The sequence below is a fragment of the Heptranchias perlo genome, chromosome 12, assembly GCF_035084215.1.
Source record: "Heptranchias perlo isolate sHepPer1 chromosome 12, sHepPer1.hap1, whole genome shotgun sequence".
Classification (NCBI taxonomy): Eukaryota; Metazoa; Chordata; class Chondrichthyes; order Hexanchiformes; family Hexanchidae; genus Heptranchias; species Heptranchias perlo.
In genome coordinates this window covers 11,908,476-11,933,809 of record NC_090336.1, presented here as the reverse complement: position 1 = coordinate 11,933,809, position 25,334 = coordinate 11,908,476, and the positions used below count along the sequence as shown (strand labels likewise).

Below are 25,334 nucleotides of genomic sequence, written 5' to 3'. Positions count from 1 at the left end.
ATTCAGAATAATTAATTGCTAAATAATTTAAAATCAAGCTAAAATCCATCTACTAAATATAATCTAGACCTCAAGTGTTTCTATTAGTTCTAGAATTAAATTACTACTAACAAATAAATAAATAAAAACTAGAAATGGCCATGCAGGCTATTTGTCATGATTGCAGTATGTATGAGTTTGTGGACAGTCAGACTGTCCTGGATTGCCACATCTGAAAGAAACAGCTCAGAGTCCTTGAGCTGGAGTACGAGTTAGGACACTCTGACACATAAGAGAGTGGGCTGCATCAAGCTGTGCATAGACCTCGGTACGCAAACACAAAGTGTCACTACGTGCTGAGGTTCTACCTGTCCCCGGTGTTGAGAAGGATGGGCCTGGCCACGCTGCCATGGAACGCTCCGTCCAGTTGGACCGTTCCGCCCCACCTGTCCTTCGTGGAAAAGTTTGAGCAGAAAAACACCTTTGACCACAAGGCGATCAGCAAGTGGTCCGCACGTAACGTCCTCGAGACCCTGCGGGAAAAGGAGATGGTGGATCCTGTCGGTTGGTTCCCCGAGCAGAATTTCAATGTCATTTGGCAGAACGCCTCATCGCCAGAGCTTTCAAACAAGCACCAAGACCTAACTTGGCTGGTGGTGGGAAGGGCCCTTCCCATCAGATCCTTCATGCACTCCTGGACTCTCAGCGCCACCGCGCGCTGTCCTCGAGGAGGCTGCGGTGGAAACGAGACCGTCAGCCATCTCCTTCTGGAATGTGCCTTTGCAAAGAAGGTCTGGAGAGAGATGCAGTGGTATCTGTCCAGGTTCGTCCCGAGCAGTTCCGTAACACAGGATTCTGTGCTCTATGGGCTGTTCCCGGGGACGCACACTGAGACGGACATCAACTGCTGCTGGAAGACCATCAACTCGGTGAAAGACGCCCTTTGGTCTGCCCGAAACTTGCTGGTCTTCCAGTGCAAGGAGCTGTCCTCGACCGAGTGTTGCAGACTGGCACATTCCAAGGTCCAGGACTACGTGCTGAGGGACGCACTGAGGATGGGTGCGGCCGCCGCAAAGGCTCTGTGGGGAAAGGCAACCGTTTAGTGCCTTCCCACCATTGTATACCGAGGGGCTGCAATCAGGGAAAAACCCCCTCGGGCAGAATGTAACATTCAAATTGATGTAATGTACCCGTAATAAATCTGTAATGTATCTGTAATGAGTCACCTGTATTGATTGTGATGCAACGAGGCACCCTCGAGTGTCATGAACTGTAATTATGTACAATGTGTTCATTGAACTGTACTTGATGTAACCTGCAAATTGCATAATCTATATTGTGTATGTTTGGAATGAAATATGACAACTGTATTGTATGTATTGCTGCAAATTTTATGAATAAAGTATATTTTTTGAAAAAAAACTCTGACACATAAGGGAGTGGGAGGGCTTTCTGGATAGTTTACTCCAGAGTAGAGTCGCACTTCAGAGGGAAGCACGGGTGCAAAAAGGGGAGAGCATGACTGTCAGTCAGCTGGGTAGGGAGAACCAAGGGGAACTAGAGAAAGGAGGTCCCACAGACACAGGTCTTGTCCAGCATCTACAATGTGGTTGATACCTGTGAGGATAAGGAGAGAGATTGCGGGGAGGACAGCCACAATGTTGACCTGGGCACCATAAAGCAGAGGGCTGTCCAAAGGGAGAGGAGCAGAATAGAAAGATAGTAGTTAAAGCGGATTCAATAATTAGGGGGTTAGATAGCATCTTCTGAAGCCACAAAGGGTGTGTTGCCCACCTGGTGCCAGGGTGAGGGATATCGCGCTGCGGCTGGAAAGGAATTTGGAAAGGGAGTGGGAAGTTCCAGCTGTCGTGGTCCAATGACATAAGGAAGAAAAGGGAGGAGGTCCTGCTAAGAGAATATCAGTAACTAGGAGCTAAATTAAAAGGCAGGACCTTGAGGGTAATAATCTCGGTATTATTGCTGAAGTCACATGCAAATTGGCATAGGGATAACAAGATTAGGAAAGTTAACACGTGACTAAACGATTGGTGTGGGAAAAAATCATAGAGCTCTCCTTAGAATCATAGACTCTTACAGCACAGAAGGAGGCCATTTGGCCCATCGTGCCAGTGCTGGCTCTTTGAAAGAGCTGTCCAATTTGGTCCCACAACTCAGCTTTTTCCCCATAACCCTGCAAATTAGTCCTCTTCAAGTAATATCCAATTGCCTTTTGAAAGTTCCTATGGTATCTGCTTCCACCACCCTTTCAGGTAGTGCGTTCCAGATCTTAACAACCCTGTGTGAAAAAAATTCTCCTCATTTCCCCTTTAGTTATTTTGCCAATTTTTAAAAATCTGTGACCTTTAGTTACTGACCCACTTGCCAGTGAAAACAGTTTCTCTCTACTTGCTCTATCAAAACCCCTCATAATTTTGAATACCTCTATTGGGTCTCCCCTTAACCTTCTCTGCTCTGCCCAAGGGAGAACGATACCTTCTTTTCCAATCTCTCCACACAACTGAAGTCCTTCATCTCTGGTATCATCCTCTCTAAGACCTTGACATCCTTCCTAAAGTGTGGTGCCCAGAATTGTGCACAATACTCCAGCTGAGGCCTAACCAATGATTTGTAAAGGTTTAGCATGACTCCCTTGTTTTTATATTCAATGTCCCTATTTACAAAGCCAAGTATCCCATACACTTTCTTAACCGCCTTATCAATTTGCCCCGCCACCTTCAAAGATTTATGAATATGCACCCCCAGGTCCCTCTGCTCTTGCACCTGCCTCCAAATAGTACCATTTAGATTATACTGCCCCTCCATGTTGTTCCTTCCAAAGTGCATCACCTCATACTTATCCGCATTAAATTGTATCTGCCATGTATCCGCCCATTTCACCAGTCTGTCTATGTCCTCCTGAAGTCTGTTACTTTCCTGCTCACTATTTACTACGTTGCCAAGTTTTGTATCGTCCGCAAACTTTGAAATTGTACTCCCTAAACCCAAGTCCAGGTCATTTATATATAACAAGAAAAGCAATGGTCCTAATACCAACCTCTGGGGGACCCCACTGCATACTTCTCTCCGGTCAGAAAAACATTGATTAACCACTACTCTCTGCCTCCTATCCCTTAGGCAATTGCGTACCCAAGTTAATGCCATCCTTTTAATTGAATGTGCTTCTATTTTCCGAATAAGCCTGCTATGTGGTACTTTATCAAATGCCTTTTAAAAAAAGTCCATATATACATCTATTACACTACCGTCATCAACCCTCTCTGTTACTTCATCAAAGAACTCAATCAGGTTAGTCAGACATGATTTGCCTTTAACAAATTGCCAGATAAGTGCCAGGCAATGATCATCTCCAACAAAATAGAGTCTAACCACCTGCCCTTGACATTCAACGGCATTACCATCGCTGAATCTCCCACCATCAACATTCTGGGAGTCACCATTGACTAGAAACTTAACTGGACCAGCCATATAAATACTGTGGCTACAAGAGCAGGTCAGAGGCTGGGTATTCTGAGGCAAGTGACTCACCTCCTGACTCCCCAAAGCCTTTCCACCATCTACAAAGCACATCAAGAGTGTGATGGAATACTTTCCACTTGCCTGGATGAGTGCAGCTCCAATAACACTCAAGAAGCTCGACACTATCCAGGACAAAGCAGCCAGCTTGATTGGCACCCCATCCACCACCCTAAACATTCACTCCCTTCACCACCGGCACACTGTGGCTGCAGTGTGTATCATCTACAAGATGCACTGCAGCAACTCGCCAAGGCTTCTTTGACAGCACCTCCCAAACTCACGACTTCTACCACCTAGAAGGATAACAGCAGAAGGCACATGGGAACACCACCACCTGCACATTCCCCTCCAAGCCTCACACCATCCTGACTTGGAAATATATCGCCGTTCCTTCATCGTCACTGGGTCAAAATCCTGGAACTCCCTACCTAACAGCACTGTGGGAGAACCTTCACCACATGGACTGCAGCGGTTCAAGAAGGTGGCTCACCACCACCTTCTCAAGGGCAATTAGGGTGGCCAGCAATGCCCACATCCCATGAATGAATTTAAAAAAAATCCCTGCTCACTGTCCCTCATGCTTCTCCAAGTGAGAATTAATTTTGTACTTGTGTAATTGAACAACCTTGGTGAACAACGGAAGTGAGAGATAGTATAAAACTAAAAGAAAGGGCTTATATGAAGGCAAAGAACAATAGAGATCCTGTGGACTGGGAGAGATAGAGAGGTAGGAGAGATAGAGAGGTAGGAGACAGAGAGTAGGGATAATGGGTATGTACTGAAATTGGCAGGATGTGACTAGTGGTGTTCCCCAGAGATCTGTACTGGGGCCTCAGCTTTTCACTATATTTATAAATGACTTGGCTGAAGGAATAGAGAGCCAAAAATCTAAGTGTGCTGACAACACTAAGTTGGTGGCACAGTAAATAATGTAGATGGGAGCAGAAAGTTGCAAAGGGACATTGATAGATTAAGTGAGTGGGCAAAACTGTGGCAGATGGAGTTCAACGTGGGAAAGTGTGAGGTCATCCACTTGGGACCTAAGGAAGAAAGATCAGATTATTTTCTAAATTGCGAGAAGCTAGGAACTGTGGATGAGCAGAGAGATTTCGGGTACCAAGTACAGAAATCACTAAAAGCTAGTGGACAGGTACAAAAAACAACTTAAAAAGCTAATGGAATGTTGGCCTTTATTTCAAGAGGACTGGAATACAAAGGGGTGGAAGTTATGCTGCAGCTGTACAGAGCTCTGGTTAGACCCCATCTGGAGTACTGCATTCAGTTCTGGGCTCCGCACCTCAGGAGGCCTTGGAGGGGGTGCAGTGCAGATTCACGAGAATGATACCGGGGCTAAAAGTGTTATGAGGACAGGTTACATAGACTAGGCTTGTATTCCCTTGAATATAGATTAAGGGGTGATCTAATTTAAGTGCTTATGATGATGAAAGGATTTGATAGAGTAGATAGAGAGAAACTATTTCCTCTGGTGGGAGAGTCCAGAACAAGGGGGCATAACTTTAAAATTAGAGCTAGGCTGTTCACGGGTGATGTCAGAAAGCACTTCTTCATTGCAAAGGGGTAGTGGAAATCTGGAACTCTCTCCCCGATAAAGCTGTTGAGGCTGGGGGTCAATTGAAAATTTCAAAACTGAGATTGTCAGATCTTTATTAGGCAAGGGTATTAAAGATTACGGAAGCAAGGCGGGTAGATGGAGTTAAGATACAGATCAGCCATTGCATGGCGGAACAGGCTGAGAGGCTGAACAGCCTCCTCCTGTTCCTATGTTCTTGAATAGAAAAAGATACCCATCTTTGAAAATTTGGATTGAAGCATCTATTGGTACAAGAGAAATTAAACAATGATTACATAGGATAAACCTGCACATTTAAATACATTATTAAATCGCAGCTTATTTATAACGGATGTGATATTATATGAAACTCGTATCTTCCTGATACATTCAAGTTGCTAGTAAATTGTTCAGGAATCCATCATTCACCGACCCTTTGAACAAACCCACATGCAGCGCCAAGAACCTTTTTGCGCATGCGCGGGAAACCACGACGCCCTCTGGGAATTGTAGTTCTTTTTTTATTAAAAAAAACCCCGAGAGCGGACTACAATTCCCAGACGCCACCGCGCGGAGGCGGCTGCAGCGGCGAGGATGGCGAGGCCTCTGGCAGCAGAGTGAGGGAGAGGCGAGCTTGTTCTGAGGAGAGGTTTTAATGTAAATATTTAATATTAGTTTGCAACCAGCTCTGGACAAGAGGACCAGCCTGCTTCATTGGCAGGCGTTGTTGAAATAGTGCTTGGTGTTAGTAATAATTCCCCCCCCACCACCCACCCACACAGTAAGTCTGACATTGTGTGTTAATGTCAGTGCAGCTCTGCATTGTTTGTGGTGAAGCCAGTGTATAACTGGGGAGTGGAGGTGGCGACCTGGATGGTGTGTGCTCACAAAGAGATGCACAGAATGGCCGCAGCACAGTCCACAGGTTCACCAAACATTGATGTTTATCAAGTCAAACAAACCTAGAGATTGGAAACAATGGTTTTATTACAATCTGTTCTTACCCTTTGTGATTTAGGGATTTTGTCTGCTGTTTTGACTATTCTCAGCTTTTTTTTCTTGTTGCTAGTGCTGTCATTTGAGATTTTTTTTTTTTTTCCTTTTTTTTTTCTTCTGCTGTTCAGGTTTTGATCTTCTGGCTCCTGTGGCATTGTGCGACAGGATATAGTTCTGTTTTATTATTGAAAACCCAAGGTGAATTGCCACGGCCTGCCGTGCAGGACACTCAGATTGAAACGAATAAGAGTGAAGACGAGGCAAATTAAGGAGCAGTGATTAATTGACACCAAGTTTGGATTTTTTTTAAAAACATGCAGATTGTAGGAGGAAGGAAAGACAAAAAGAGGTAAAGAGTTCCACAGTTTTGAGTTAGAGTGGGAGATGGTCTGTTGAGCCAGTGGAAGAGCATATAGGATAACCTGTTTGGCGTTCAGGAAGAATGAGAGGAAAATTCAGAAGAGCACTGGCCGTAGTTACATTGACAATGTGTGGCAGGTTTTTTGTAAAATAAATCATCAGACAAAATAGCGCACATGTTCACAAAGTGATTGGGTTACATTGTGCAATGTCACTGTTGTGTTTGTGTATTTATTGTATTGTAGACACTTTTTGGGTTCATAGTCTTAGACTATTCCTGTAAGTGAGCTTTTGCTCCATGTGCTGGAGAGTGCTTTCACTTACCCAGATATCTAAGTAAATTAGTAGTGTGTCCAGGGATCAAACATAGACCCCCCCCACCTCTTCATTTTATGTTGGCTTACTCATCTTATCTTTTGCCCTTGTGCGATCTTCCTTGACTTAGGATGGCAACAGAATGACTTGCCTTTTAACTGCCACATTTGAGAAACAGTAAAAGAATAAATCCATAGTAGCAATAACACAACATAGTTTAATTTAATAACTATTGTAAAAACAATCTTCAGTAAGTAGAAAATAACATAGCTATGATTGTTGCACTAAACTAACAATGATAGTGATTATTGCTATGATTAGTCAACAACTCCATTATCATTGTATCATGTGTATCATTGTCTTACGTGATAATTCATTTTCTTTCCTCTCTGTGCATGAAAGTTATCTGGCTTGACTATATCTAGTAGAAGGCTTCAGACGAACTCTCCAATTTGAATCGGCCAAGCTGAGAAATACTTTACAGAAACTGATGGGAACCAAACAAATTTAAATAATTGTCATTTTTTAAAAAAGTGCTGCCAATCAAATCAATATTTGAATAAATCCTACAAAACATTTGCATTTGAACTGAATGGCTTGACCCTGTCCTTCAGTCCCTTGGCAAGTCTGTGGAAACAATATTTCAATGAGCAAGTGGTCAATCTAAGGAACAGGCTCCCTCGGGAGACGGTGGAAGAATTTTAGTATTGATTCATTCAAATGCAAATTAGATATATTTCTTTCAGAAAATAATGTTTGGGGATATGGTATATGAGTAATTTGAGACATGACATGGTAAATGTTACATGCTTGGGAGGAACAGGTGACTTAGGACCAATGGTTCCCAAAGCTCTCCACCACTGGTGTTTTCCTCGCGTCATGCCTGGGTCTGTTGTAGACTAATTGATAGAGATTGATTGCTATGATTAGTCAACAATTCCATCGTCATTGTATCATGCGACTGCCAGATTGGTAGGCGAACTAGATGGACCTTGGCCTTTTTCTATCTAGCAATTCCTACATTCTTAAACATAAGATTGGACCGGTCGGTCTGTGCATGTGCAGACCACACTATTGATGGATGCGCATTTACACTAGAGAAAGTAGAAACAAAACAAACAAATAGAAACCAGATGGAAAGTTGAGGCACATTACATGGAGGAGCACTAGATGAATGACCAGTTAAGTTGTAGGAGGAATGTTGGCCAGGACATTGGGACTGTGGTCTTTTTTCATCTCGCAATGTGTTCAGGAAAGAAGCTGGCCAGGTTTCACCTTGTGTGGGAGTTTGGACACGGTTCTAGTTATACTGTGAAAGCATGGTGCAACAATGAATGGTGGAGACCAGATGGTGTTCCTGCAATACTTTTCTGTGGAATGTACATTGTTGATTCAAATATTTTTATTTCCTGCAGGTTCACCTCTTGCTCCAGGTTCTAGAAAGAAGAGGTCACGCCATGTCAAGGGAAGTAGGAGTGAACAGTAGAACCTGTGACCTGGAGCAAGAATGGCTATGTATGTATTGGCAGTGTCTTCTCTGTGCTCAGATCTCAGAATTGTACATCTGACTTTACTCGCTAGCTCTTTTTAACACCAGTGATCCTGGAGCGAGCCTTTGGCTTAGTGGTAGCATTCCGGCCTATGAGTCAGAAAGTGCAGGATTCAAATCCCGCTCCAGAATGTCTTGACGACTGGAGACTGGAGCTCTGGCTCTGAATTCTGGGTTGACATCCAGTGGGGATACTGATGTCCGGTGGGGGCATGTGGGTTGTTGGAGCCCATAAAACCCTCCTACCGCATAGGTCTAACCACCCTATCAGCTGGCAGAAAGATGGCCATGGAAAGAGCGATCACATGGCGGCCTGTCAGACTGTTAATCCTTCCCCTACTTCACGCTATTCTCCAAGGGCAGAAGTGTAAAGACATGCAAACAATAACAAGCAGCGGCCCTTAATGAAAATAGTAGCATTTCCTTTTGTGACCAAAAGTTGGTATTAGGCCATAAACCCCACTGACTTTACACTAATATATCTCAGACATGACTAAATTATAATGATAACTTCAGAAGCCGTTAGACCATATAATCTCTGTCTTTTTAAAATTGTGCTTTTTTAAAAAATCAATTTTATTGACCTGGCTTTCTTACTAACATTGACAGGAGCATTGGTTTGGCGTTAAAACTTCTATCAATTAGCCTATCCCATGATACATTTGATGTAGCACCACTGTAACCTAAAATGGCTCCTGCTGCTGAAAAATCATAAGGAGAATCACTCTGGGTTGCTACAGTTCAAAGGCCTTAACCTAAGCCTCATTGGGTCACCGCACTATCTGCTGTGGTACATGGAGATTTCAGGCGCGGTCCCTGGTCTTTGGTGAGCAAGATTATCTCAGCCTCGTTGATGGTAGGAGAACTACAGTTAGTCTCAGCAACCTGGCATGGAGACGAGGGTACATTTAGTCAGGGTTCCCTCTCCTAATCATTATCAAATGATTCCCTCTTGGATAGTGCACGTGTGCAGATTGTGAAAGGACAGGATCAGACTCCATGTTTGAACGGTTTGCTGACACTTGCACTGTAGGTTCACATCTTCACATGATATTTAAGGTGACCCGTGGGTGAGCTGGTTGCCAATGCCCCATGGGTGAGGTGGTTGGTGACCATGGATGAGATGGTTGCCAGCCAGTGCCCATGGAATTGTATCCTAGCATTCTTCACTCATGATGAAACTGAAAGAATAAATAAAAAACGCATTTATGAGCACTTTTTCTTGTTTGTGAAAATTCTGCTCTTTGGTATGAAGGTGGTTTGTTTTGGAAAAATATAATTGGAATTTTTTTCTTTTAGTTTGTGAGGACTGCCAGGAGTTCTTCGTGGATACTTGCCCTGTACATGGACCTCCATTGTTTATCAGAGATTATCCTGTGGCCCATGGGGTACCTTATTGGGCATTGCACTCGCTTCCATACGGGCTGGCGTTGGGCCCGTCTGAGGATCCAGACCAAGGACTAGGAATTTGGTGCACCATGAAGACAATCCCTAAAGGAGCTATCTTTGGTCCATTGGAAGGAGATGTTTTTGATAAAGATAAAGTAGGATTTGCTCTGCATTCTTGGATAGTAAGTAAAGCTCTGTTCTCAGTCCAGGGATTTATAGAGTGTTTAGGTGGACCATCCTTATTGAGGCAGATTAGTACATTGAATTCTCAGTTGGGAACCTGGCATCCAGTCCCATCCTCAACATCTTTTTATACTTGTGACTCCCTCCTCTTCTCAATTTCCATCCCTTGGTGGAGTTTCTAGTCTGGATCAGATTATCTGGAAGGGAAGTCTTTGGAAAAACATTCTTTCTTGTGTAACCTAGTAGGTCAACCAAGAAGCAAGATCAGAGAGATCCCTGAGCTGGACTACTCCATTGGTGGATGAGGAAGCAAAATAAGGAAAATTACCAATCATGATATATATAAAAATATTCAAGTTTTTATTTATGTAGCTATCTAATATAAAAAAAATATTTTTAACCAAGAGAACAAATCCATCCGCATTTAATCCTGGTGTCCCTGATCCATTCTCCTCTTGTTGCCAAGAGCTCAGCTGTGCTGCTGTTGGGCCTTTGCCAATGCCATTCTCTAGGAGGTGAGCAAGAGCGGCCCAGAGACAAGTCTTCACTCTAATTTTCCTTCTCCCATTGGGGAAGCAGCGAGTGCCTGCTTGGCCTCTCCCATTTTCTCCACAATGGTACACGTGAGATGTAGAACTCTGTGTGTGGGAAAGTGGCAGGTCGTAATCTGGAGTACTCTACGTTGGAGCATCCCTCTTTTTCATGTCCATATTCAGTACAAGGGGCGGGCACTAGACTTGACCCTACATCTCTTTCAATGATGCTATTGACTTGGGCTCCAGAATGTGCAAAGGAGTGGATGTCCCTGAAGTATTCTGTTCTTCCATGTGGGGAGGCGTCTGGCTTCTGCTCAGTATCTTCCCCTTTACCGCATTGTTGAGATCAGGACCTCATCACGTGGGGAAGCATGTCCTAAGGATATACTCCTGCTCAACTGTTCAGAACTCCAGTGTGCTGCAGCACCGCACCTTGATGTTACTGTAGGAGTTATTACCTGTGATAACTCCCTGAAAGAGTGGTGGAAGCAGATTCAATAGTAACTTTCAAAAGGGAACTGGATAAATAATTGAAAAGGAAAAGTTTGCAGGGCTATGGGGAAAGAGCAGGAGAGTGGGACTAATTGGATAGCTCTTTCAAAGAGCTGTGACAGGCACGATGGGCCAAATGGCCTCTTTCTGCGTTGTAAGATTCTATGATATTCTAACTTTCCTGCCTTTTTTTCTTTAATGTAGATGCGCCACTTCTCTGTGAAATGCAAGTCTAAGGAGTCTGAATCAAACTGGATGAGGTACGATATTTAGAAGATTTTGTGGGGAAAATTGTGCTGGAGGAATCTTAATGCTGTGTACTAGAGGCCCTTCACAGCTTTAAAAATACACAGTCTTTCTCTCATATAACAGAAGGAGCTCCCTCTAATGGCGTGCATGATGTGTGATCAGCTTTGTCAGTCTGCAGTGCATGTTCCCGCCCCCTTTTTTTGGAGTATTTGTGCTTAACTATTGTGTTCAGTGACAGTAATTTCCTCTCTCTTTTCCTGGGGCTTGCAGGTATGCCAACTCTGCCAGGAACAGGACTGAGCAAAATGCAGTTCCTTTCCTTTACAAGGACCTGGTGTATTTCCGTGTGTGCAAACCTATAGAGCCAGGCTCTGCACTGCTGGTGTGGTTTGATGAACAGGACGCTGGTCACAGTGAAGCCTGGGAGAGCCTGTCGAAGAGCACGGATTTAGAGACGGAGTGTGGTAAGTAAACGGCTTTGAGCGGAATAGATGGGTGGGGGTGGGGGTGGGGGAAGAGGTTGGAAAAATGTTTTCTGGGATCGGAAAAACCAACTGGTTGGGAGGTGACTTCCCTTCGTCTTCGTGTTGACAACACTGGTCGGGTCAGTAGCTGTCAGAAACGCTGATCATTTAAACCTGTGCCGTGATGTAGTTTAACTTTGGTGACAGTTATATGTGCAGCATTATCTGACATCAGGGATGCACTCCCTTCTCAGTTTACATTTAGCACAGTGCAGCACTGAAGTGGTGAACGCATTATTTCTTTTAAACAGTCCTTATTGGCTCCTCTTCCAAAGGGCTGATTGATGTGCAGTGCAGTGCCACGAGTGGCGGAACCTTGCCTGAGTGGCCATTCTTCGTTTTGTGTCTAGACAATGTCAGCAGGTTGTTCCGCTGAGCCTGATCCTTGTCCAGTGCCCACACCTGTACACTTTCTCAAGGGAAGCATTGGAAACCGGGAGCATTGGCTAATTCTTTTCCTCCCCCTCCTTCCGTGTCCTGGAACATTGAGCCCAGTTTTAGTGCTTTCTGGGATCGATCCCGGGACCTTCCTATTCTGTGTTGTTTTAGACAACATCACATGTTGCATTGATTCAGTAAGCCAATGGGGCAATACTTCGGTAAACTTGAACCGCTGTCTTTTGTGCATTCATTGGCCCTTAACTTTCCATAGCTTGCGCAAGAATGAAAAGACAACCACGATCAGTTAAACACGGAGAGTGTCATCAGGTGTCCATATAAGGAAGGAAAATCTGTGGAATCTTTTTCTGATGGGTGTAGAAGATTAAGAGGTGATCTGATCGATGTGTTTAACATGATGATATGATTCGATAGGATAGATGCGGAGAAACTATTTCCTCTGTTGGGGGAATCCAGAACAAGGGAGTATAATCTTAAAATGAGAGCTGGGGCATTCAGGAGTGAAATCAAGAAGCACATTTTCACACAAAGGCTGGTAGAAATCTGGAATTCTCTTTCCCAAAAGGCTGTGTATGCTGGGTCATTTGGAGCTTTCAAGGCTGGGATAGATAGATTTTTGTTGGGTAAGGGTATCAAGGAATATGGAGCAAAGGTGGATAAATGGAGCTGAGGTACAGATCAGCCATGATCTGATTGAATGGCTCGAGAGGCTGAATGGCCTCTTCCTGTTCCTATGAAAAGGATATTTTAAAATAAAGGTCTTTGTGTTTTTGTTTCCGGTATGTTCAGACCTGAACGTTGTGGTGTTGGATGTCAGCGACAAAGACCAGGAGGAAGAGACTGCCTCTGTGCAGGAAGCTGGGAACTTGACGAGTCCGCCTCCGGTGTCAGATTCACAGCCGCGACCCGGTAAGAAGTACAAGTGTGGACAGTGCCCTTACAGCACGGGCCGCCGGGGCCATTTCTTCGACCACTACCGCACCCACACCTCGGTGCGCCCCTTCAAGTGCGACATCTGTGGCAAAGCGTTTAAGCGAATCCAGCACCTCAAGCTGCACATGGACTATCACCGCAACGAGCGGCCCCACAAGTGCGAGGAGTGCGGGAAGGCCTTCGTGCAGCCAGGGGATCTCCGCATCCACGGGCGCATTCACAGCGGGGAGAAGCCCCACACTTGCCTCGTCTGCGCCAAGGGCTTCGCTCAGATGGCCAACCTTCGGGCGCACCAGAAGATCCACCTGAATGGTAAGACCCACGTGTGCCTGATGTGCAATAAGTCATACAAGCGTCCGTCCAGCCTTCAGCTCCACCTCCTGACGCACCAGGGCGCCGATAACCTGGAGTGCCCCGAGTGCGGCAAGCAGTTCAAAGGCAGCGGCGAGCTGCATCGCCACTTGCGTGTTCACACCGGCGAGAAGCCCTACCAGTGCCCGGACTGCGGCAAGTCGTTCACCCGGGCAGCCTACCTGGAGACCCATCGCTACACCCACACAGGGGTCAAGCAGTACTTGTGCAGCGAGTGCGGCAAGAGCTTCAACGACTTTGCCTGCTTTCAGGCGCACCTGCGGGCCCACAGGGGCGAGAAGCCCTACGAGTGCAGCTACTGTGACAAGGGCTACACGCTGCTGAAGGAGATGAAGAAACACCAGCGCATTCACACCGGTGAGAGGCCCTTCGCCTGCGGCAAGTGCGGCAAGGCCTTCCGGGTCTCGCAGCACCTCAGGAAGCACCTCAATGTTCACAGGAAGAGAGACGCCAAGACGCTGCCATGCAACCAAGGTTCGGAGATGGAGCCCGATGTACAAGAGACCTAGTCCACGTCCACAGGGGTTTAACCGCGCTGTTTCTCTTGAAGCTGCCCAGAGTTATGGGGCCAGAGCATGGATTTGGTGAGCAGAGTATGCAGATGAGAAAGGATGTGGCTGTGACTTGCTTCCTGGAGATTTGAATTTATAATTGTACATGGGATCTCATGAGATGGTGGGGGGGGTCATTAGAATTAAACTTGGACTGTTCATTTCAGGGCAGAGCTTCTGAGAGACACCTGGGGTCTTACATACCCATCTACAACCCCCACACTGCCCGCTGCCACTCCCACTGGTTCTGCAGCATTAATCCGATGTTCGTGCAGTTAGCAACCAATTTAGAATTATTAAATTGTGATGTATGAATGAGATTGATGCAATTTTTATGTAAAGAATTTTTTAAAAAAGAAATGTGATTTTAATGTTGAATCTGTTCTCTAAAGATTCCCGTTTAAAAACTCTTCAAAATCATCTCCAATCTTTTTTTTCCACCCTCCCACCTCCGTCCCAGGCTGCACGTCTCCAAACATTGAAACTTCTAGTTTGTCACTTCTGAAGAATGTTGATAGGACATTTGGTGAACTCCACAAATGTTCTCCACAGGATCGAGTCCCAGCGTTGTGGAACAGCTTGGGGTGTGAGATTCCCAAGAACTGGCAAAAGAACCAGAGGCGAGATGAGGAGATTTTTTTTATGCAGCAAGTTATGATCTGGAGTGCACTGCCTAAACAGTTGGTGGAAGCAGAGTCAATAGTAACATTCAAAAGGGAATTGGATTTATAAGTTGGATAGTTCTTACAAAGAGCCGTCACAGGCACGATGGGCCGAATGGCCTCCTTCTGTGCTGTATAATTCTATCCAATTGCCAGTCTGGCTGAAGGATGGACACTGGAATGGATCACATGATGTACAAAAAAAAACCTAAAATACTGTTTGCATACAATACATTGGAGTGCCAACGTGCAGTGTTGGGGAGTGGTTTGACCCAGGTTTCATCCCCGTAGTCTGAGTTACTGATCTCAGTCATGTATCTGCGGGGAGATTCTGAGAAGAGGCTGGGCAATTTCTCTGGGTGGGGGGGGAATGAATGCCAAAAGGGAATTGTTATTACCCTACCCTTGTGTATATCCCAGTTCAGAGGGCTATTGATAGAGGCCTGGGAGCAGGTGAACTGCCCTCTTGGTCATAGTGCTTGATGCAGGAGAAAACAAAGATGCATTATACCCTCAAGGAAAATAACATGGCTCCACAACTTTTATGTTTTTACTTCACGAGTACAGTGCAAGCTGCTTATAACATACTTGAATGTACATGGGTGATTTGTCCAATATAAGAGGCTGAGTGATATATCCTTCAAGAGAAATCTGGGTTTTCTACTGTTACCTTCCCCGCCTGGGATTCTCCTGCATTGCCCCCTGACCAGGATGATGTTAAAAGCTGCCTGTTCCACCCCCGATGATTAAACAAGCCGGCTCTGTATTGATTTTAAAGTCGGCAGCTCTGCTGAAGTTCAGTTTTCAAATGAATATGCAGATCCTACCTGTTTAAAAGCACTGCCGTGCTGGTGAATGGAGCGTGTATTGAACATAATGTTGCTGGTGCAGTAATTGGGTGCTATCACCATCATTGACCTGCAGAGGAGTGTATTTAAACAGAGCAGGGTTTAAAGCCACCCAGGACAGGCTGGCAAATATAGCATGTAACACAACTGATCCAGTGTGTAACTGGAGATTACAGACAGGCAAGATTTATAACGGGAGTTGTACACAACCTTGAATTCCAAACCAGCCCAGTTGCTTACAATGCTTGCAATTATCTGATTAAAGCAGCATTCACCTCCCTTGTAAGCACAGATTTGCTGTTGAATTCGGGGGTTTGGTTTGGAGACGAGGTTTTAACCCCTACAAGCTATTGTCCACTATATTCAATTCCAATATAGGTGGTGCTGATGGCATTTCATAATTTTATTTCTTGGTCAGCTGTTTGCAAAACCAACACAAAGTAGCATAATTTTACTTAGTGTAAATTGTAAATGATTCAGTGCACAAAATACAACAACAAATTTAATTTATATAGCGCCTTTAATGTAGAAAAATGTCCCAAGGCACTTCTCAGCGATGTAAGGAGAAACATTCCAGTCAAAAGCCCTTCCATTTGTCTTTCATTGTTTTCAGCTGGGGTCGATATGATTAGTCAACCACTTTAAGTAAGACAGAAGTTGGGTGTTTAGTTCAAAACTAGATTTTCCCTTCAGTCTTTTCAAGAGTCTATTGTCCTAATGGGCAATTCCACAATAAAAAATTGGAGATGGTTGGATAGATCATGTTGCAGAGATATAAATGTAAACATGCCCTTCCTCGTACAGTTACTAATCTTAGCTGTGTGTCGCCTGGGGAGAGAGGGGCAAAGGAGTTAAGTAGAACTGCTGGGTGTGGGCCACCTGCCATGACCAGTGTTTACAGAATGTTGCATGATGCGGACAGGCATCTTCAGATAAGATCATCAGTTCTAAATGGGACCAAAGATAAATCAAATCTGAAATGCTGGTGTGTTCAAACTGAGTACAGAGTTTCCATTGCAGGTTTGAGGACATGGGGTGATATCGAGTATAGATGCACTGTTGTACCATGCCATGAAGTGCCAGGAGGACCAGAGAACAAGCACTGAGTAGAAATTGTTGGACATATCTTGTAAATTTCCAGTTCTTGATATTAAAAAGTAGAATTAGAGATATGTGCATTTGCTGATGCTGGATGTAGTATTCCTGGCAAAACTGAGAATGATAGGAGTGTTGTTTCAGATTTGTGCTACTTCAGCCCTCAAAGAGTTAATAGAAAATACAATGGCATTAGAAATGTATGGAACCATAGAAATGTTTTTACTTGCAGGATTTAACAAAAATAAAACTGAAAACTTGTAAACCTAGTGATTTATATTTGTTTATTTTGGTAAGATGTGTTTAGCACCGGAAAACATATTGAAGATTGCCATGGTGATAAGATGATGATTTACAGAGTGGCTAATGCGCTATTCCTTCCAATAGATACTGCCTGGTATAGCGTGTGATGATACTGAACCGAGTACAAATCGGGCCCAGAAAGACCAGATGAAGGTCTTCTCTCTGACTGAAGTGGCCTGGTATTGTCTTGATGGTATTTGATCACGGGAGCCATTGCTGTCACCCAATGTTACAACTTTGGAGAATCATTCTTCAATGGTTCTGTAAGCTAATCTTATCCCTCTGGCTTTTTCATAATAGACCATTGATGAGTTACATCACCCATAGGGTTAACAGTGCTTTGTAGTAACCTGCTTGCTGAATTAACCAGAGTCTCTTGAGAAATGGTGGGACACCCATCGTGGACCAGAGCCTGTTTCACTTAAATGATGTGTGTAAGTGATTAGAAATATTTTGTAAATTTCCAAAATGCTCATTTCAGTAGTTAATTTTATTATTGTAATAACTACTAAAATGCTCCAAAGCAGAAAATAATTTGGTAAAAGCTTTTGATGCAACATAAGCAAAGTCTATAATGGGTTAATTACCCTTTTTAAGGAAATAACCTTGAATAATACTCCATGGATGGCAACAGCTGCCTGCTGTTGACTTCACACCCTTTTCAGTCAGTGTTGATTGGAATAGAATTGTGATGTATGCTTTGTAATAAATACAGTGTTCTCCTGTCTCACATTCAGAAGCCAAGTACATACTGAACTGGGAACCTGTAGTTTGTAACTTGGTGGGAGATCTGCAATATCTATCTTGAGAAACCTGCAATATTTCTGTCAGGAGCAAATTCTGACTCGATATTAGCATTTGACATTGTGTTTCAGAATGTTTGTAAATGGGCTGCCTGAATGTACAGCCACCACTAATGAGGCTACAATGCAACAAAACAAATCAATCCATGAACGATTGGTAAGCTTGATACACATTACACAAACTCATCTGTGGAGGTGCTAAACGCCATAGCAATTTAATTTTCCATGTCACGGAAATAAACTTTGATGTAAACACCCTTTCGATCTCTCATTTGGAAAAATACAAGAATATTTGTGTAAAAGTAGACAGTGGACACTGTCTCGTCTTCTGTCTTTTTTGTAACCATCTTATTTATTACAAAGTCACATTTTTAGGCTTGTTCTTTTGAAAAACTTCAGAAGTTGCACCTGCCCAAGTCATTTTCCTAAATTTAGAAGCTGTGAGTTATGTACTAGATTTCTTGGCAGTTTATTTAAGAAAAACAAATCATAATTTGTTCAGTTTTATCTCCTATGCACTTTGATTCATTTTTGTACGTGTTGATATTTGTATGGTTAGTGAAATACAAAGGTGTCATGTCAACTAAATTTTATTTAAAATAAAGCTTGTACAAGCTAAGCAAATACCTATTGAGGATTCCTAGTTTAATCAAGTGCTTCAAATGGAAAATAAAATAATACATAGAGTCTACAGCATAGAAATGGGCCATTCGGCCCAACTGTTCTACGCTGGTGTTTATGCTTCACACCAGCCTCCTCCCTCCCTACTTCATCTAACCCTATCACCATACCCCTCGTGCTTATCTAGCTTGCCTTTAAATGTATCTATGCTATTTGCCTCAACTACTCCTTGTAGCGTGATCCGCATTCTTACCACTCTTTTTGGATTAAAAAGTTTCTCCTGAATTCCCTATTGGATTTATTAGTGACTACCTTATATTAATGACCTCTAGTTTTGGAATCCCCCACAAGTGGAAACATTTTCTCTGCGTCTACCGTATCAAACCCTTTCATTATCTTAAAGGCCTATATCAGGTCACGTTTAAGCCTTCTCTTTTTTAGAGAAAAAAAGTCCCAGCCTGTTCAGCCTTTCCTGATAAGTATATCCTTTCAGTTGTGGTATCATCCTTGTGAATCTTTTGCACCTTCTCCAATGCCTCTATATCCTTTATATAATATGGAGACCAGAAATGTGCACAGTACTCCAAGTGTGGTCTAACCAAGGTTCTATGGAAGTTTATATACAAATAACTTCTCTGCTTTTCAATTCTATCCCTCTAGAAATGACCCCCAGTGTTTGGTTTGTCTTTTTTATGGCCTTACTAACCTGCATCGCTATTTTCAGTGATTTCTGTATTTGTACCCCATGATCCCTTTGTTCCTCTACCCTATTTGGACTGTTATTATCCAAGCGGTATGTGGCCTCCTTATTCTTCCTACCAAAACACACCATCTCAATCCATATTGAAATTAATTTGCCAATTACACACCCATTCTGCAAGTTTATTAATGTACTCTTGCATTTTGATGCATTCTTCCTCTGTATTAATTAATTTGGTGTCGTCCAATTCCCGAGTCCAAATCATTAATGTGAATTGTGAACAACAGTGGTCCCAGTACCGATCCCTGTGGAATACCACTTCCCACCTTTTGCCAGTTTGAGTAGTTACCCTTAATCCCTACTTTGTTTTCTGTTTTGTAGCCAGCTTGCTATCCATTTTGCTACATGTCCCCAGACTCCACATGCTCTGACCTTAGTTATGAATCTACAATGCGGTACCTTATTGAAAGCCTTTTGAAAATCCAAATATATACTACGTTATCCATATCTTCTACTCCTGTTATTTCTTCAAAGAATTCAATAAGGTTGGTCATGCATGATTTTCCCTTCTAAAATCTGTGCTGACTACTCTGTTATATTTTTGTTCTCTAGATGTTTTTCTGTTACATCTTTGAGTAAAGATTTCATTATCTTTCCTACCACTGACATTAAGCTAACCGGTCTATAGTGTCCTGGACTGGTTCTATCTCCCTTTTTAAATATAGGAATAACATTAGCTGTCTGCCAGTTCTCTGGCACCATTCGCTTTTCTAATGAATTTATATATATATCTGTAATAGTGCCTCTGCTATCTCTTCTTAACTTCTTTTAATATTCGCAGATGCAATTCATCCGCACCTGGTGTTTTATCCTTTGATTAGTTTATCAATTATCTCGCCCCTTTATATCTTTTCTGATTTTTAAAAATCTCTTATAATGTTGTGCCCACATTGTTAGTCTCCCTGGTAAATAGTGAGGTAAAATAACTGTTCAATATTTCTGCCATTTCGCTGTCATTATCTGTGAGTTTATCTCGTGCAGTCCAATGGTTATGCGGGTGTGCTTTTTGTATTATATTTGTACAGCACGTCTATGTTGAGAAATATAGTTTGAAGTTAATTCTGTTTTTAAAATGTGTTTAAACCAGTCCTTTATTTGTGGCTTAACATATTTTGTGAATCCATCGTACTTTTGGAATTGGAGGCTGTGGCTCAGTGGGATGCACTTTTACCTCTGAGTCAGACAGTCATGGGTTCAAGTCCCACTCCAGACACTTGAGCCTATAATCCAGGATGATGCCCACATTAATTCTGTTCTGTTTCAGGACGGGCTGAAGAAGCACCCACCCTCTCAGTGGCAGCTATGTGTAGATGATGCGAGTTAGGCAGGGAGGATGTCAAACGTCCTAAATTCCAAGAACTCCACCATCCCACCCATCTTTGATGTGCGATGCTGTTTAAAAGGCACAGTTTGCCAGCACCCGTTCATCAAAGTGAAAGTACCTTGTTAAAGGGACGCTGCTCACTGAGATTGCTTGGGGAGACTTTGGCCATATCTTAGGACTCACTGCAGGTATTGAAAATTTACTTTTATACTCAGAACGCCTTGCCCTAGGTTGTGTATTACCCATGGAAAGCTTCCTTTTGCAAGAAAGTTTCTGAGCTGACATCTAATGACTGCGTAATGGGAATTCCATTTTACATGATCTACGTGCTGGAGGAAGAGTAGCAGGAGGCTGTAAGAGAAGCCAGATTAATCAGGCAATACTAAAGACAGATCTACAGACCCAGGTGTACTTTCTGAGACCATTCCCAGTTGCTCTGTCTCAGGAGGCTGCGCATGTTCTCCTCAGAGCGGAGAAGGTAAAAGGGAGATTTAATGGAGGTGTTCAAAATTATGAAAAGTTTTGTTAGAATAACTAAGGAGAAACTGTTTCCACTGATGGGTGGCTTGGTAACCAAAGGACACGGAGGTAAGATAATTGGTTAAAAAAAAACCAGGGGCGAGATGAGGATTTTTTTACGCAGCGAGTTGTTATAATCTGGAATGCGTTGCCTGAGTCAGGGTGGAAGCAGATTCAATAGTAACTTTCAAAAGGGAATTGGATAAATATTTGAAAAGGAAAAATTTGCAGGGCTATGGGGAAAGAGCAGGGGAGTGGGACTAATTGGGTAGCTCTTTCAAAGAACCGGCATAGGAACGATGGGCCAAATGGCCTCATACTGTGCTTCCCCCTCCTGGTAGGTCTCTTGCGCATGAGCCCAATGGCTTGTTTGCGATGATTGTGCACCCAAACCGGATGCGCCACCACAACTGCGATCCTCCCAGACCCCAACAGTCCACAAGCTGCGGATGAACCCGCCTGAGATGTGTAACTCCAACGGCTGGTGCATCTGCCCCCTTGTGCCAAATACAGTTGCACTTACTGTGCAGTGCAGTATCCCTGCACTATCTGGCAGGCCCAAATTGACTGTGTGGCTCCTGCAGCCAGTCCACAATGGGCTCCCAGCTTCATCTTGTGATGGTAGCCATGTGATGCTCCTGGGTTCCCATGGGAAGCCTGTGTATGTCCGCCACCTCGATGAGGCAACTGCGCTCAACGAACAGCTCACCCACACCCCACCTGGGCAATGCACCATGTGACCTCCCATGTCCCTATTGAGCAGATAGGACACATAAGTCTATCTCACCCTGAAAGATGAGACCTGATTCCCAAACACCCCATGTTTCCCCTGTGTGACTGAACAACTACTCCAGGATATGGTGCCTTTTCAAATTCACTCCAAGGTAAGAGGTGAGATTTCCATTTGCCTTTCTTCGAGCTCTCGGGTGTGCTTGGCCAGCTGCACCTCCTCAAGCACCCCCTCCACCCCGGCTTGTACTTTGCAGGCCTCCCTGGATGGTGACGTCTGTAAAAATCATTTAGTGCACCGCTTGCTGTTGCCTCACCTGCCTTCGTCAGCCCTCTGCCTGAATTTTTTCCCTAATTGGCCTGGGTTTTTATCTGGTTGTTCGCTTCTCCCAGGAGATCACATGGCTTTCGGATGAGTTGGGGAGTGTATATATTGTGATGTACAAAGCATTGCAGTTACGTGGGACAGGCTGGTGGACCAGTGGGTCTTTTTCTGTCCGTCATTGTCATAAACGGACTAAACTCTAAACAGACTTTCTTCTTTGGGATGGGAAGCCCTAAACCTCGTCCAACTTGGTCAGCAACTTCTGCATCTGATGCACTGGACAAGTATGGCCAGGCCTGCGCTGGACGAGTAAGGCTGGGCCTGCATTGGGTCACCCTGATCTCCTCTTCCCTGAGCTGCTCAACTACAACCCCCTCAGTATCCATGCTATTGCCTATTAAAACATCAGGCAGTATGGACAAATAAACTCCCATATCCAAACTTTGGCTGCAGTTACTTATGTGGTCATCCAACAGCCCCTGAATGTAGGTAACTTTGTCCTTTGTACTGGCAGTCCTTCACCAGGCCACTGAGTACTACTGTGAAAGAGCAACCTGTATCTTGCAATCCCCCCGCTGCCCTCCTCCCGTACATGTTTTCTTATTCACCATGGTTAAGTGAAGGTAAACAATCAACCTATCTACAGAAAATGCTGGAAAAGCTCAGCAAGTGAGGCAGCATCTGTGGCGAAAGAAATAGGAACATAGGAACAGGAGTAGGCCATTCAGCCCCTCGTGCCTGCTCCGTCATTTGATAAGATCATGGCTGATCTGTGATCTAGCTCCATATACCCGCCTTTGGCCCATATCCCTTAGTACCTTTGGTTGCCAAAAAGCTATCTATCTCGCATTTAAATTTAGCAATTGAGCTAGTATCAACTGCCGTTTGCGGAAGAGAGTTCCAAACTTCTACCACCCTTTGTGTGTAGAAATGTTTTCTAATCTCACTCCTGAAAAGTCTGGCTCTAATTATTAGACTGTGCCCTCTACTCCTAGAATCCCCAACCAGCGGAAATAGTTTCTCTCTATCCACCCTATCCGTTCCCCTTAATATCTTATAAACTTCGATCAGATCACCCCTTAACCTTCGAAACTCTAGAGAATACAATCCCAATTTGTGTAATCTCTCCTCGTAACTTAACCCTTAAAGTCCGGGTATCATTCTAGTAAACCTACGCTGCACTCCCTCCAAGGCCAATATGTCCTTCCGAAGGTGCGGTGCCCAGAACTGCTCACAGTACTCCAGGTGCGGTCTAACCAGGGTTTTGTATAGCTGCAGCATAACTTCTGCCCCCTTGTACTCTAGTCCTCTAGATATAAAGGCCAGCATTCCACTAGCCTTCTTGATTATTTTCTGCACCTGTTCATGACACATCAATGATCTATGTACCTGAACCCCTAAGTCCCTTTGGACATCCGCAGTTTTTAACTTTTTACCATTTAGAAAGTACCCTGTTCTATCCTTTTTTGATCCAAAGTGGATGACCTCTCATTTGTCTACATTGAATTCCATTTGCCACAGTTTTGCCCATTCACCTAATCTATCAATATCCCTTTGTAATTTTATGTTTTCATCTACATTGCTTACAATGCCACCAATCTTTGTGTCACCGGCAAACTTAGATATGAGACTTTCTATGCCTTCATCTAAGTCGTTAATAAATATTGTGAATAATTGAGGCCCCAAGACAGATCCCTGCAGGACTCCACTAGTCACATCCTGCCAATGTGAGTACCTACCCATTATCCCTACTCTCTGTCGCCTTTCGCTCAGCCAACTTCCTAACCAAGTCCCTCGATTCCATGGGCTTCTAACTTAGCTAACAGTCTCTCATTTGGGACTTTTTAGAATTAAGGTTTCAGGTCAAAGACCTTTCGTCAGAACTGTTTCTTTCTCCACAGATGCGGCCTCATTTGCTGAGCTTTTCCAGCATTTTCTGTTTTTATTTCAGACTTCCAGTATCCACAGTATTTTGCTTTTGAATCGACCTCTAGTGGGTGGTCACCACGTAATTGGCCATCCAATACCTTACGAGTTCATACGACCTTCCCGTTTGCCTTGCAGGATCTCTAAGAGACCAGTGCTGGTTTTCCATGTGGCCTCACCCCATTAAATAACACCTGACCTCATTGCCTTCAGATTTCTGACCTGCTTGGCTGCCCCTCTGGTTCTGCCTGGGGCAGGGTGAGCAGTTGACTCTTGAGCAGCAGGTGCTGATCTTTTTATGGCCTCGGACACACAGATAGACAATTGCACGGGTGGGGGAACTGGACACCTCAGCCGTCCCACGGACAAACCACCTTCCAGTGGGCCTGTCGACCAAAAGGATCACCCCCTCTTCTAGGGCTACCTTCTCCAGATATCTCCTACTGTGCCCACATGAATACATCTGTCCTCACCGCAATGGGTGTGAACGTTTGCTTAGCCACTTGAGAGGATATGACAAAATCCTTAATGTCTCTGATTCTGGGATGAGGCACTAGGTCCTTGGAAATAGTTGTGACATGTTCAGTTGTGACATCCCTCAAAATCCTTTGTGTAGAAAAGATACCAAATCTTGACACCCAGCAAGAACTCAATTTCTTCAGAAGGGATGGAGAGGGGAAAAAGAGAGGGGTGGACACTTTCCTTCTGACTGTGCCAGAGCTGATGAACAGCCCATCTGAAACATTATCCTTTCTTTTTATTTCTGATGCTGGTTCACCTGTGTATTTCCAGCATTTATATTTGTATTTTTAAAAAAAACAATGCTACACATCTGTAATCCTTTTGCTCCTCTGGCATCTATCACTTGCAGGTCCCTCTTGGATCTGATTCTGCAGGGCTGCCCTGTCTGAATGCACACTAGCCCAGCCAAGTTAGTGATGAGCTATCACTTGCCGTACCAGGACTACTGAAATGGTTATACAAATTGTTTGGCTTGCCCGTTAGTGTCCAGTAAAATTACTCCAGGTGTTTATGTTCTTAGGAACCAATAGCATCACATTTGTGAGACATCTGTCCATAATACAGCAGCATCCTCCTATTCTTTGAAACTAAAAAAAAAATTGTGCTTTCAGCTCAGATAATAAAAAAATGAAAGCTAAAACAATTATAAAGAATATAGGGAAGCAACAAAAAGGGAGATTAGAAAGGCTGAGAGAGAAAATTAGCAAAAAGGGACAATTAAAAAAATCTTTCTATAGTCACAGTAGTAGTAAGAGGATAGTCAAGGTACAGCTGTTAAGAGATGAAGGCGGCAAACTTGTAGTGGATAGTGAGGGAATGGCAGAGATACTAAACAAGTGCTTTACTTCAGATTTCAGAGAGGTGGTTTTTCGGATTGTAGAACAAACAGACATGGGGGTAGAACTTTTAGTGGAGGCTATTATTCAAAGAGAAATCATACTAAAGATAGACAAAGCATAGGGG

General features: G+C 43.8%; 1 protein-coding gene across 3 annotated transcripts; it reads left to right on the top strand.

Moving 5' to 3' along the window:
• Positions 1 to 5,661: 5,661 nt before the first annotated feature.
• Positions 5,662 to 16,808, top strand: LOC137327824 (histone-lysine N-methyltransferase PRDM9-like). 3 transcript variants are annotated; one of them, XR_010964553.1, is made up of 7 exons: positions 5,662 to 5,743; positions 8,173 to 8,272; positions 9,606 to 9,877; positions 11,111 to 11,166; positions 11,426 to 11,619; positions 12,868 to 13,967; positions 14,395 to 16,808. XR_010964553.1 is itself a non-coding variant. In XM_067993656.1 (6 exons), exons 2-6 carry the CDS (start codon positions 8,215 to 8,217, stop codon positions 13,890 to 13,892), a joined length of 1,605 nt encoding a protein of 534 aa, XP_067849757.1. In that variant the 5' UTR covers positions 5,662 to 5,743; positions 8,173 to 8,214; the 3' UTR covers positions 13,893 to 16,808. The 3 variants fall into 3 exon arrangements, 2 of the variants coding, with proteins under 2 accessions (XP_067849757.1, XP_067849758.1); XM_067993656.1 differs by having other exon boundaries at positions 12,868 to 16,808; XM_067993657.1 differs by lacking the exon at positions 5,662 to 5,743 and adding an exon at positions 5,771 to 5,867 and having other exon boundaries at positions 12,868 to 16,808.
• Positions 16,809 to 25,334: the final 8,526 nt, after the last annotated feature.